Here is a 13073-nt window from a genome sequence, read left to right as displayed (position 1 = left end):
CATTTAGAATAAAACCAGAACCTCAAAAACAACCCACAAAACAAAAAGCAGCAGCAGCTTGTCAGTGCAGCCCACTCCAGAAGAAACTGAACACAGACTACTCACCCCGGTTTGGTAATACAGGTATCTATTTTATTAAAAAAGTTACAAACAGGTGGACTGTAGGGTTGTCTTACAAAATGACAAGAATGAATTCTACTGGAAAAAACTTTTTACAAAGCATTATAGGTAATTGTTCCATTTTTGCACTTGTTATTCCAGATTTCACCTATCACTGATAAAGATACAGTACATTAGATACAAGATGTTAGGTTACATTTTTATTTGTAGAGCCCTACTGCAGTGATTTGAACAACTCCTAAACAGATGCCATAGTAAAGACAATACATATTGCATTTATTATTAGCCTCTTACTCTAATAAGCAACTTCACATGCAAACTATTGAGGAAGCCTAAATAAACTTTTGGTCCCTTTTTCCCCCCAAAGTGTGCTGAAGAAACCATCTTTCATTTTCCCAGTCCTGTCACTCTAAGCTAGTTCAAGTTTAAGGTTTTTTTTCATTTGTTTGTTTTTTTGTGTTTTTTTTTTCTTTTTTTTTTCTTTTTTTGCTGAGGTCAATGAAAATGAACACTGCTTTGAAAACTACCCATAGGAATGAACCACTGATCAATATCAACCAACTTTTTCCTTCTTAGACAAAGGAAAACTAGGATCTTTATGAATTACTTTCATATCCTATTACTTCCTTACAACCTACAAAAAAGATCAACAACCATCACTTAAAAAAAATCTAGTTTGAATACAAGGTTTGGTTTAATTCTGATATTAAAGTGCAAACCTAAGTATTAGCCTCAGCCTGTTTATAAAGTTTGTACAAACAGGAAAAAAAAATTTCAAGTAACCCCACAGAAAAAGAATCAGGTGTTTTAATAACCAGGCAGAAATCCTGTCCTCTTCTTTTCAGGATTCAAATTCAACACTGAATGTAGACACAGAATCTTTATTTCTGCTAATATTGTAAAGTCAGCCTGCATTATTACCAATAAAACACATTAATATTGAGATACTGTACCGGTGATCTTTTATTGTTTTAAATGCCATCATCCACAATACAATTTGTGAGTTTTCAACTGCTTAACCTCATATATCCATCACTGCTTTTACTGGAGCTTTTCTCATAGATATTTAGCTATTACAGGGAAAGAATGTACATTTCTAGAAGCATGTTCAAATGACTAAAGCTGGGCTCCTAAAAACCTAGAACTTTGGTGCAGTAGGTGAGCTGCAGTTATTAAATTTCTGCAAAAAAAATTACACATTTTAAACCACTGCTAGAAAAAGCTCTCATGTATGCAACACGTTAATAGAGGTGAACAAAAAGATTTTGTCTGTTCTTTGTACATTTTCATTCTGCTCTTTATACCTGTGTTATTGTTAAAATTTTCAAGTATTCAGAGAAAATGTTGATCAGGTAAACAATAAGGAAGGCAATGGCTGTTTAAAGCACGCTTGCAGTTAGTATCACTGAAACCTGGTGCTTTTCCCCTTGTTACACCAACTTGTCTCTAATATTAAACTTGTTTATTGGGGAAAAAAAACCAAACTAAAAAGCAATTTGTGACAGTGCAAGAAAAATTTGAACAAATATTGCTTTAAAATATTATTCAGAAAGACAAATATTAGAAACTATAAAATGTAAAGTGATCATATTTGCATTAGATTTACATATGCAGAGGTCTACTAGATGTCTCTTACTGTGCCAGGCAAAGCTGACAGAGGAGGCATAGAGCCCGTTTTGAAGGATACATTATCCCTTTTCAAAGGCATAGAGAAGCAATTTGTAAACAAACAAGTTTAGAAACTCAGTAGAAGGAAAGTGTGCTGCTGTTTTTCAATGCTACAATTGTCATGTTCAATTAAGAAACCCGAGATTGAGAGCAACATCAGCTGGAGACTTTCCATGCCATTCCAAGTAATCCCTACTGTCAAATCAGACCAGTTACAAACACATTGTCACAGCTGCATTTGCCACGAAAAGGGATATTACATCCATACAACACAGTGCCTTCAGTATCTTTCCATGACACTGTCACACGTAAACAAAAAGTCTCAAAGAATGACCAACTACATTGTAGGAGAAAACCTTGCAAATAGAAATAAGCACTGATGCGAGGTAATATACAGAAGTAACCATTTGTTTAAGGCTCAACTTATTCTCCATTAAAACTCTCTTCTTTTAAAAGGCATTGAGTAGGTAATACTGAGTTTAAGTATTTAATAAATACAAATTCAGAATTGATTAAAGAAATCAATTAAAATATTAAAAATGAACTCTTGCATATTAGCCATTATATGAACTTAGAAAGCTATAAAAGGACTGATAGATAAAGAACAGATTTTAAAACTTATGGTAAACATGCTAAGCATTCTGATTAAGGTGTGTGGATCCTGGAGGCCACCAACCTTATGCACTTAGATGTATGGCAATGTGCTGTAATAGAGACAGGTTTACCAAGGCTCAGCTCTGCAACCTGGGCTGAAAGTTCTCCAAAGCAGCATCTGTGCAAGTTTCCTCTGAGTTTTATCTGCAATTAAAAAAATAAAGCAAAACAAAAACCTCATGAAAGCCAAATTCAATACATATCCACAGTGAACACGGCTCCTCCCCTGCCTGGAAGGGCCAGTTTCCCATCCTGAGCTCCAAAGCACTGTTTTCCACAGCAGCATCCCCAAATGCTCCACTAGCTCTGGTAATATAAGAGGCAAGCAGGTAACAACCTATTGCTGTTCACTTTCTAACAGCTGCTGTGGGATAGGAAATTGCATCTAAAGATCTGAAAAAGCCAGGAAATTTAAATTCTCTTGTACAGATATACCAAGGCAGGAGCCAATGTATGTGTAATACCCAGTAACATACAGCAATGGCTTTTAGCACAAGTGCTGGGAACAGGCAGGTGAGCCAGCTAACTCAGTTTTGACACCTGTGTTCTCAGCAATCACACCCTCTAAATGACTCTAAAAAAGCCCCTCAGCATTCAGACAGCCTCAGCAGGGACAGAGCTGTACCCCACCATCCTCAGTCAAGCACACCAACATATTACCAATGTGACCAAACCATCCTTGCATCTACAGATAACTGGCTTGTAGCTCCCAGAATTTATCTGCAGAGATATCCTAAAAGTCTTAGAAGCTCAAAGTCTGTAGAAACCTGTCATAGTTATGTGCAAGTACTTCACTCCAGCTTGACCCATGACTTCCCAGGGATTCTGAGGAACCTTCTCAATTCCTGAATTTCTCCAAATGAGTCAGGACATTATGTTTCCTACTGCACCATTTCTTTTCAGCTGTTGATTTGCTCTCAGCTAAGAGTCTGTTACCACAGAGTGCAGGGACATGGCCAGGGCTCCCCTTCTTGCCTAACAAGTGGTCAACACTCAGGAGCAGCACTCCTGCCCTCAGGAGCCAACAGCCAAGTTTTTCTTGCTGGGTTCTATGTTTTCCAGCCAACAGCAATTCTCTCCCAATCTGGTGAGATCATTCCCACCCCACACACTGCTGCTGGTACACAAGTTTTAGACAGAGGGAATCCCTGTACTGTCAAAAGCAGCAAACCAACATTTAGCTTCTAATGGGGATGGATTAGACCTGCTTAATAGATGTTTTATCTTTGCTCAGAGCACAGAAGAGGCAAATCATTTCCAGTGTAGCTCCTCATCCTACCAGAGTTAGAGCTACCCTAAAAACTTCATCTAAACCCAGCATTCAATAACGTGGCCAGCAAAGAATTGCTGGGAATAGTAAGAATAGAAAAATGAAGTAATGATATTTTCCTCCACATGCCTTTCATCATCCTTGCATTTGCAGCTTAGGGACCTCCCAGTCCAGATTTGTCATCTTTGCATTTGTGTTTAGTTACTAAAATTAACACTACAGGACACCTCATCAGGCTTCATTTGCCTGTGATACTTTACACCACTCTCTGGTCTCTTCTGTGAGCAGGCAGGAGAGAAGGGGAAGTTACACAATACAGTGTAATAAAGGTGTCTGTGTTGCACAGCCACACAGACCAGAATAGAGTACACTTTCAGTTTTTATTCCTAGAGAGGAATACTCCTCCTTCAGACTTGCTAATACCAGTTACTCATGAACACAGGGGACAGAAACCACTAATCAGAATCAGTCTTTCATCCCAACCTTTAAGGTGTTACCAATCCTATTAGTATCAGAAAGACTTCAGTGCACAAGCACTGCACCAGGTACCATACTTTAAAGAAGATTCTAAATACAAGAGTGCCACACTGAAAACTCAAGAGAAATACTGGAGCAAGGAACACAAAACACGCGGGTCCTGGAACTCTCCCATCTCTGAATAAAAGAGCAAAACGACAGAAGACCACTGCAGAAACACAAAAGAGGAGCTGGGAAACAGGATGGGAGAACAACACACCTTTTTAGAAGGAACCAAGGGTTATCCTGACTGTGCAGTTATGTTCCATCCTCCATCTCAGCCAAGGCAGCTGACTGGAACAACAGTTTAGCAAATGCTTCTCAAAAATGTCATGAAAGCACCTACACATCACAGCTGACAGACAGGCTGAAGTATCAGCACCAAAAAGAGGTTAAGTGGTACCTGAGAGTTAAAACTGACACTGGAACAGCCTCAGGCAGAGCTAGGCCCAGAAAAAAAAAATCCACCTCCACCCCTCCTGGGTTTCTGCACCAGAACTGCAGGAACACAAACTGCTGTATGCACTGCTCTGTGAGCTGACACACCCAGGACTCCTCCTGGACACAGGGTACAGAACCCAGAGATGATGATGATGATCCCAGGACACAGCTGTAGTTCAAGCCACAGATTTTCAGACAGGTGGTTCTACTTCCCCAGTTTCAATTTACCTAGGAGGTCTGACAAGCAGCAATTGTTTCCTGGATCACAGATAAGCAGGATCACAAAGCTGATTAGAACTATCACAAGACACCATCAGCACCTCTCCTACCAGAGCACATCAGACAGAAATTATCAAGCAGCAAAGGCTTCTGATAAAGTTAATGAGATCCTCCATCTATTCAATCAAAGAATAAGGATAGACTGGGAGCCAGGAAGAGGAAAGTACCCCAAAAGTGTTAATACAGAACACGAAGCCTGTGGAAAGCCAGAATGAGTAATAAAAGTTCCAGACGTGGTGAGAACTGGACTGAATAGGAAATGGATGAGGAAGGAAAAGCTTGTTTGGCACAGGTGATGAGACTACACCAGGCAGAGACAGCATTCCCCAGAAGCAAGGAAGCAGTCTGCTGCTAAAGGCTTGGAGTGATTGTCTAAGCCAGGCAGAAGGAAGGAGAGGAAATCTCTGCCACAAAAGCTCAGAGCCCCTGTCTCAAGACCTCACAAAGACATAAGAATACAGATGTTCTGGAGCAAGAACACACTTAGGAAGCCACCAAATCTAGGTAAAAGTTATCATTCAAAGGAATAACATGTGGCTGTGCCCCTTCCTCAATTTCACCTTTGAGATTAGATGTGCTACTTAGTGCTAAATCCAGAAGCAGACAGGTTACAAAGCCTCTCTTAGAAGCAATCACTTTCAGAATTCTAAATTTCAAGGATGAAAGGCCTGATTTTGCCAGAGTTTAAGACAGTAAGCTGCACAAGATGAACCATTAGTAACCCAGGGGATTGCCATATCCTTTGGCATGATACTTCTAGTCCATGTTATCTTGTTTGTGAAGTTGCCTTAGAAATAGCTGCAACAATTCAGGATATTACCCCTGCAGCACTCAATTTAAAAAAAAAAAGGAAGAAATTAATCTAAGAAATTACTGTCTAGAACTCCATAGACTCTGCAGGTATGATTAATGTACAATGAAAAACTTTATTTGTATTTTCTTCTGCTCCAAAACAACAAGCTCCCTTCACCTTTCAACAAGCAAATCTCAAACTTACACAGTGACAGCAGCCCTGCCTAATTTCACAGAACTGGAGATAAAAACATAATGTATTATCTGTAGCATGACAGTGCTAGGGCCAGGAGCACCTAAAACTTGATATTTACAAAGCACTTGATAACAATCTCAAAGAGAAGCTTTGAGACTTCACTCTGACCTTGCACTGAAGATTAAAGAGGATACATGGTCCAAAGCTTCCAGTAATAACCTATTTTCCCTGTTGTCACTCAGACACAAAAAGCTCCTTTGAGTTAAGCAAGTTACTGACATGGCAGTGGGAGTCTGAGCCCCAAGCAGTGCAGCTGTCAGGAGGGGCAGTTCCTTCCCCTGAGTTTCCACATCCTCCCTGATTCCTGCACTTGCTCTCAGAGATCACGAGTTGTTTGTGAAGGCCCAACAGACAACTGGAGGTCTGAGGGACCAGCTGGCTGCACACAGAGCACACCAACACTGCTCTGCAGCCATGCATTCCAGCCAGAGGTGCAACAAGACCTGCAACAGCCACAGGGGAACCAGCAGAGGTGGGGGCTCAGAACCACCTCATGGGAATGCACATCAGGGAGGAACAGGCCTGTGCACAGTCAGGAGGAAAAAGGTCATGAAAAGACCACACATGTGAGAGGCCAAAGGCAGCTGTCCTGGAGGGAAAAAATTAAACTTAAAGCAACACCTGACACAGGGGAAGCCTTACATTGAGCCCTCTGAATGCTGGACTCCCATCACACCTCTTGTGAGTCACTGGGAAAGAAGAGTTGTGCACTGGGAAGCCATTTTACAGTGTGTTCTCTGCCCTGGAGATCGGAGATGAAGAGCACTTTGTGCACACCCTGTGTGGGCTCCGAGCCACTTCTCACCACTCAGGGTGGTTCCCTTGCAAGAGAAACTTGTTCCACTGATAAGGCAGAAGGGTACTGTCAGTTTCTGTGCTACAGAACTTCATTCCTATTAAACAAGCTCAAAGTCTTCTCAGTAAAACTACTGGGAAACTTGGTCACAATAATCCCACTGAAGTCCAAGGTAACTCCCATTACTGGAAAATAATTCAGATACCAGCTACAAGAACAAACCCACTGCAACATCACAAAGCACTTATGCAGAATAACACAGCATCAAATACAGCACTGACAGTCAAAATAGGTGCAGATGAGATCATTCACTTTGTGTCATTGTAAAATTACTGCAAGCAAATGCAGCATTTCCTGACTAACCCTACTGAGGTAATACAAAAGCCCATTTGACTCAACCATGTGCACAAGCTCCCATCTCTCCTGGAGGAAGGCTGCCTCATGTCAGACTCCCTGTCCCTTTATCTCCTACTGAAACACCATGTTTAGGCTCCTCAGTTAGTTATGACTGTTCCACCAACCTGCTCTGTATGGCCATGGTTGAGGTTTTTCTCGATATCTCTCACTGGACGATGCAAGTTGTACAACACTGATCTTGTTTTTCAGGCAGGGAGGCATAGTTCATTTGCCTGACGATCTCAGCAAACAGTTCATCCACCATTGTTTTGCTCTTGGCTGACGTCTCCATGAAGGGGCAGCCCCACTCCTGAGCCAGGGCTCTGCCTTCTGCAGACAAGACTTCCCTCTCCGACTCCAGATCCACCTTATTCCCCACCAGGATCAGAGGGACTTTCTCGTATCTCTTCACCCGGACAATCTGGTCCCTCATGGGCTTGATGTCCTGGTCAAACAATCCACGGTTAGTACAGGCAGGGAATCACATGGAGCTGCTACACAACCACTGCAGAAACACATTTTAGGAGCCCTCACGTGCAGCTGAACGTTAAAAATACATCAGAAGACTTTTTAAACTCCTAGGCACACAGATCTAGAATTCAGAGAAAATTCACTACCTACCACTAAGTTACTTCTCCTTTTATATAAAAGGATGCACATTTCATAGAATTTATGTGCCTTTACAAACAGAAAGTGACTGCTGTGCTCTCAGACAGTCGGTTCAGCCACAGGAGGGCCGGTATTGCTGCTCTGAAGGCTGGTCTCAGCTTTCTGAAGAAGCTGTCTCAAGTCTAAGGACCTGTAACCCTAGCAGGGGCATGCCATTACACAGCCATTTAGGAAGTTTGTGCTTAGTTTACAGCTTGAGAAAGCCATCAATTTAAATAAAGCCTTCTCGGTCCTTGAATGCTTAGAATAATTCATTGTGAACACATTTAATCACATGTAAGTAACCAAATTAGATGCTGTAAAGAGATTTTATTACCTAGAGATGCATTTATTCAAGTCTGAGCCGACACGGGGCGTTTACACTTGAAAGTCTGAGTCAGCCTCCTCTGCCCCCTGAGTGTTTTAAGTTGCTATCAGCACTACAAATTCTTGCATAGTTCTGAGACAAAGCAATCCCAGCGTTTGAAGTCACCCCTGTGTAAAGAACTGCAGAGAGGTTTACACCTACAGCCTTCAGAGCAAACACTACAGACAGACGGGAATAATTAAATATTAACAAGGTGGATCGCTGCACATCCATTCCTCAAATAATGAGGGCTCGCCGGAACCCAAAAATCAGTGAAAATGAGAGCAGAAGCATCCCAATGCCACTGCTGTTGTTTTCCAAAGATAAGCACGTCTTCAGCTCACCCAGGGTTGTTTCGAGGCCTCGGCTGAGATAAGGCTCAGCCTTCAGCAGGAGCAAACAGTGGGGGTGTGCAAGGTCTGGCCAAGCAGCTGGAACACACCCAGCTCGGCAGCCCAAGCCAAGGCAGGAGCTGCAAATCCCTGCGCTGCACCGAGTGCTGCTGAACCCACTTACTGCCCAAAAACAAAGCCCCGTTCCTACAGGCAGCCTAGACCAGTTACTAGCTGAGGCACTTCATTTTTTTGGAGGGTTTTAATAGTAGAAATCAAATCCAGAGCCACAAATGATCGCGTGTAGCTAGTTGTGCTCTCCAGTACTCCACCTACGCTGTGAGAGCATCGAGCTCGTGCTGGACAGGAATATATTTTGGGGGCAGGGAGCAGAAAATAGCAGCTCACTTAACAACTCACAACTGCAGAACAATGAGACTCTCTTCAAGAGCAACTGCAGAAACATGCCTTTTAGGAAGGAGAGGGGGCTGGAAGGGGAAGTCTCGGCTTTAATATCGAGTGATTTCTTCACAAAAGGGGATTGCCAGGAGATTTCGGCTGGGGAAGTGGGAGCTAGTCATTGTTCTCCAGCACTGCGTGGGATTTAACAATGGTGGCACCCTGATAAGTACCTGCAAACCAAGCAGTTTTCCAGCAGGAAGCAGGGCTGGCAAACGCGCTCCCAAGCTGGCCATTTACACTTTTGGCCCTTCGGAGACATAAAGCGCCTCCACGCACACGTGGCTACCCCTCAAACTTCCCCGGGCCAGGGCCGGCTCCACCCGAGGACGGGACCCCGGGCCAGGTTACCTGGAAGGACTGCTGGTTGACCAGGCTGTAGACGAGGATGAATCCCTGCCCGTTCTTGATGTAGAGGTCGCGCATGGAGGCGAACTGCTCGGTGCCCGCCGTGTCCAGGATCTCCAGCACCGAGGGCGACGAGTCCACCTCGATCTCCTTGCGGTAGAAGTCCTCGATGGTGGGGTCGTACTTCTCGATGAAGGTCCCGGTGACGAACTGCACCGTCAGGGCGGACTTCCCCACCCCCCCGCTGCCCAGCACCACCACCTTGTACTCCCGCATCGGGCCCCGCTCGCCGCTCCCGCCGGGCCCGGGCCTAGCGCAGGCGGCACCGCGGCCCTCGCATAGCCCCGGCCCGCCTCCGGTGAAGGGCGAGGCCCCGCTGCTCCCGCGGCGTCCTGGGGGGAAGCGAGACCCCGGTGAGCGCCCGGCGCGGCCCCGGCCCCGCTGCGCTGCCTCACCGCCGCGCTCCCGCCATCGCCGCCGCCGCGGGACCCGCCCGCCAGGGCCGCCCCACCCGGAAGGCTTTTGCTGAGGCACCGCAGGCGGCGCCGCCCCGTCGGCGGCCGCTCGCTTCCGGCGTGCTGCGTCACGGCCCGCCCGGACCGCGCCCCGGGGGGCGGGTTTGAGTGTGGCACCGAGGCACCCGCGCTGTGGCGGGGGACGGGTTTGAGCGTAGCACCGAGGCACAGGCGCTGTGACGGGGGACGGGTTTGCGTGTGGCACCGAGGCACTGTCGCTGCCCGGCCCCCCCAACATGGCGGCCCTGACATGGCGGCCGCGGCCCCTCAGAGGGCGGCTCTGCGAGGGGCGCGTTGTCCGTCCGCGAGCTCCTGCACTCGATCACTTCAACAAACTCCATAACAAACTCCTCTTAGCTCCCCGCGGGGGAGGGGATCCGGGCCGTGACACCGGCACCGCGGTTCTTCATCCCACGAAGCCCGCTGGGCTGGCGACAAAGAGGGACACCAGGTTATCAGAGGGACGGAGCACCTCTAATGGAGGAAAGGCTGGGAAAATTGTGATTGTTCAGCCTGGAGATCAGAAAGCTTCGGGGTGACCTAACTGCCCCTTCCCGTGCCTGAAGGGAATTTACAGGAAAGAAGGAGAGGCACTGTTTACAAAACACATGTAGTGACAGGAAAGGGGCAATGAATGGGTTCAGACCGAGACTGTAGGTTTAGATTGGGTATTAGGAATAAAATGTTTACTGTCAGGGTGGTGATGCCCTGGCACTGGCTGGGCAGAGGAGCTGCCCCGATCCCTGGAGCGTCCATGGCAGGGCTGGAACCAGATCGCCTTTAAAGTCCTTCCCAAGGCAAACCACCCCGTCATTCTGCCGAAGTTGATACCTCTACCTGGAGGTGCTTTAACACTGCCTCAGCTGCCCGAGCCTCCCTGCCCGGCTGCCCCGCGCTGTCCCTGTTCGTGAAAATCCCCCGGGAGCGGCTGGAGTTACCGGGCCGGGCCGGGCCGGGCTGGGCTGGGCTGGGCTGGGCTGAGCTGGGTTCAGGGCGCTGGGTTAGGCTGGAGCAGGTTGGGTTCGGGGCGCTGAGCTGAGCTGAGCTGGGCTGGGCTGGGCTCAGGTGCTGGGTTACGCTGGGCTGGGCTGGACTGAGGTGGGTTCAGGGCCCTGGGCTGGGCTGGGCCGGGCTGGGCTGGGCTGGGCTCAGGCGCTGGGTTAGGCTGGGTTCAGGGCCCTGGGCTGGGCTCAGGGCCCTGGGCTGAGCTGGGCTCAGCTGAGCTGGGCTGTGCTCGGCAGTCCCGCGGCAGGGCTGACAGCAGGTGTCAGCACGGCTCCAGAGCCATCCCCGCCGCTTCCCCGCCGCTGAAACTCCCCCTTGTTAAGAGGAAGCAACTAAAAAGATTCGACGTCTGTTTCCTCTCTAAAATAAAATCCCCCGGTCGCTTCAGACCCAACTCGATGATTCCCACCCCTAGGAGAAGCCGCCCTCCGATATAAACACATTTGTTTCTGCCGTTCCCTGCGGACTGCAGAATTTCAGCAGGCAAGTGCGAGGTGTTGCATTTGTCCCTTTCCCCTTTGCATCACCTGTTTGATTGCAAGCCCAGGGCAGTCACGGCTGCCGCGCTGTGTCCATCCCGGGCTCCCAGCAGCCATAGAGAGGTGCCTGGTCAAGGCTAAAGCCATCCAAAGGTACTGAGGAGGTGACTCTGCTCGTGGCTGTTTTCACAAACAGCTTTATTTCATTAACTTTCTTTCCATAAAGAGAAACATGTCCATTATGGGAAAAGGTCAATGAGGATTTTTATCCTCCAGAACAAATCTTACTTAAGTTACACCAAATTTGATTCACTCTTCTTTATTACATGTAAGTAAAAAGCCCTCTCCTTCCTCCACTGTTGCCTCCAGAATTGTGTTGTCAAGCGAATTGCTGGCAGGAGGCAGACGTGCCTGGATGGAAGATTTTCATGTGGCTGGTGAATCAGCTCGAAAATGTAAAAAGGTGAGCATTAAAACAGACTGCCTCCTACTTTAACCCCATTAGAAATCACGAGTTGTTGCAAAGTACCTTAATGCACTCAGGGTGCTCGGGATAAAGGAAAGCCGCGGTTGCTCCCAGAGGAGCTTCCCATCTAATTTTAACCATGACACAATCGGCGACAGTGACAAATGGGGGAGGGAGAAAAGGGGCAAGGGAGGATGAGGGTGGCAATAATAAGATTACACGGTCACTTAGGTTCATTATGTGCACGTCTTTGTGGCACTGCTGCTCCATTGTGTTTGTGATGGGTGGAGGAATGACTGCGGGAGAGGAAGGGGCAAAGAGCACAGTGGGAGAAAAGCCAAATATATTTTTGTGCAATTGACTTTAACCAGCAATGCCTCGCTCTTGGGATGAGGGGAGGTCCAAGCAGGTGGACACAGGATTGGGAAAATGGATTTTTTCCCCTCCTCCGGTATTGATTTGGATTGCCAAGATTTATTTCCCAGCTCACAGGACTTTATACCTGGCCATAGATGCCTACAGCTGAAAAAAAGGGCCGATCTCAAAGTGCACCAGGTTGTTTGTTATCCTCAAGACGAGTCATTCCCTTCATTAAACAGTTTGCACAGCTCTTTCACCACCTTGTGCCCTACCACATATCCCAAGCCACAAAAATAGCTGGTGATGTAAAAGGTTTTGAAAGTCTGGATGGGAAGAGCTGCTTCTGCCATAAATGGCCAAGCCCTGAGCCAGCCACGCCGGGCACCTCCTGCCAGTTCCACCTCTGCCTCTCCCTCGCTATCACCATCCCCTCCCCGAGGTGTGGCACACCCCGGGTCAAAGGCCTGATTTAATCTCTGCTGCTGCTTTCTCCACAGCCCCTGCCAAGGGGAAAGGAGCAGGGCTCAGCCCTCGCTGGTGCCCAGGAGGGTTTGCCCTTTCTCAGCAAAACAACCTTCCCAAATGAGCATCCGGGCAGGATTCGATTGCTGCCAGAGCAGCTCTGTGCTGTTGATGGACTCAGCTGCTCTGTGCTGTGCCTGCAGCCAGCAACAATAAAGCAGGCTCTTATTAAATTAACCTGCTAAGACACAGATCCTGCAGGGATGTTCAGGGAACAGACAGATGGCACAAGCAAGGGCCAGGAATAATTGCAATCCCCATCTCACCAGCGTGAGAGATGAATCCTGCCTGGTGCTGTGCCCAGCAGGGAGGTGGGACTGGGAGCAGAACCTGAGAGGTGACAGAGGAGCCTCTCCAAGCCATGGATGGAGTGAGGAGTCTGGA

The 13073-nt window shown here is 47.2% G+C and overlaps 1 protein-coding gene across 1 annotated transcript; it reads right to left on the bottom strand.

Moving 5' to 3' along the window:
• Nucleotides 1-110: 110 nt before the first annotated feature.
• On the bottom strand, nt 111-9895 carry RAP2C (RAP2C, member of RAS oncogene family). The gene is made up of 3 exons (XM_039717361.1): nt 9346-9895; nt 7314-7633; nt 111-2586 (listed from the first exon to the last, which is right to left on the bottom strand). Exons 1-2 carry the CDS (start codon nt 9616-9618, stop codon nt 7355-7357), a joined length of 552 nt encoding a protein of 183 aa, XP_039573295.1. The 5' UTR covers nt 9619-9895; the 3' UTR covers nt 111-2586; nt 7314-7354.
• Between the last annotated feature and the right edge of the window lie 3178 nt (nt 9896-13073).

The sequence above is a fragment of the Passer montanus genome, unplaced genomic scaffold (genome assembly GCF_014805655.1).
Source record: "Passer montanus isolate IOZ18808 unplaced genomic scaffold, ASM1480565v1 scaffold38, whole genome shotgun sequence".
In the NCBI taxonomy this organism is placed as follows: domain Eukaryota; kingdom Metazoa; phylum Chordata; class Aves; order Passeriformes; family Passeridae; genus Passer; species Passer montanus.
This window is presented reverse-complemented; position numbering and strand designations above follow the sequence as displayed.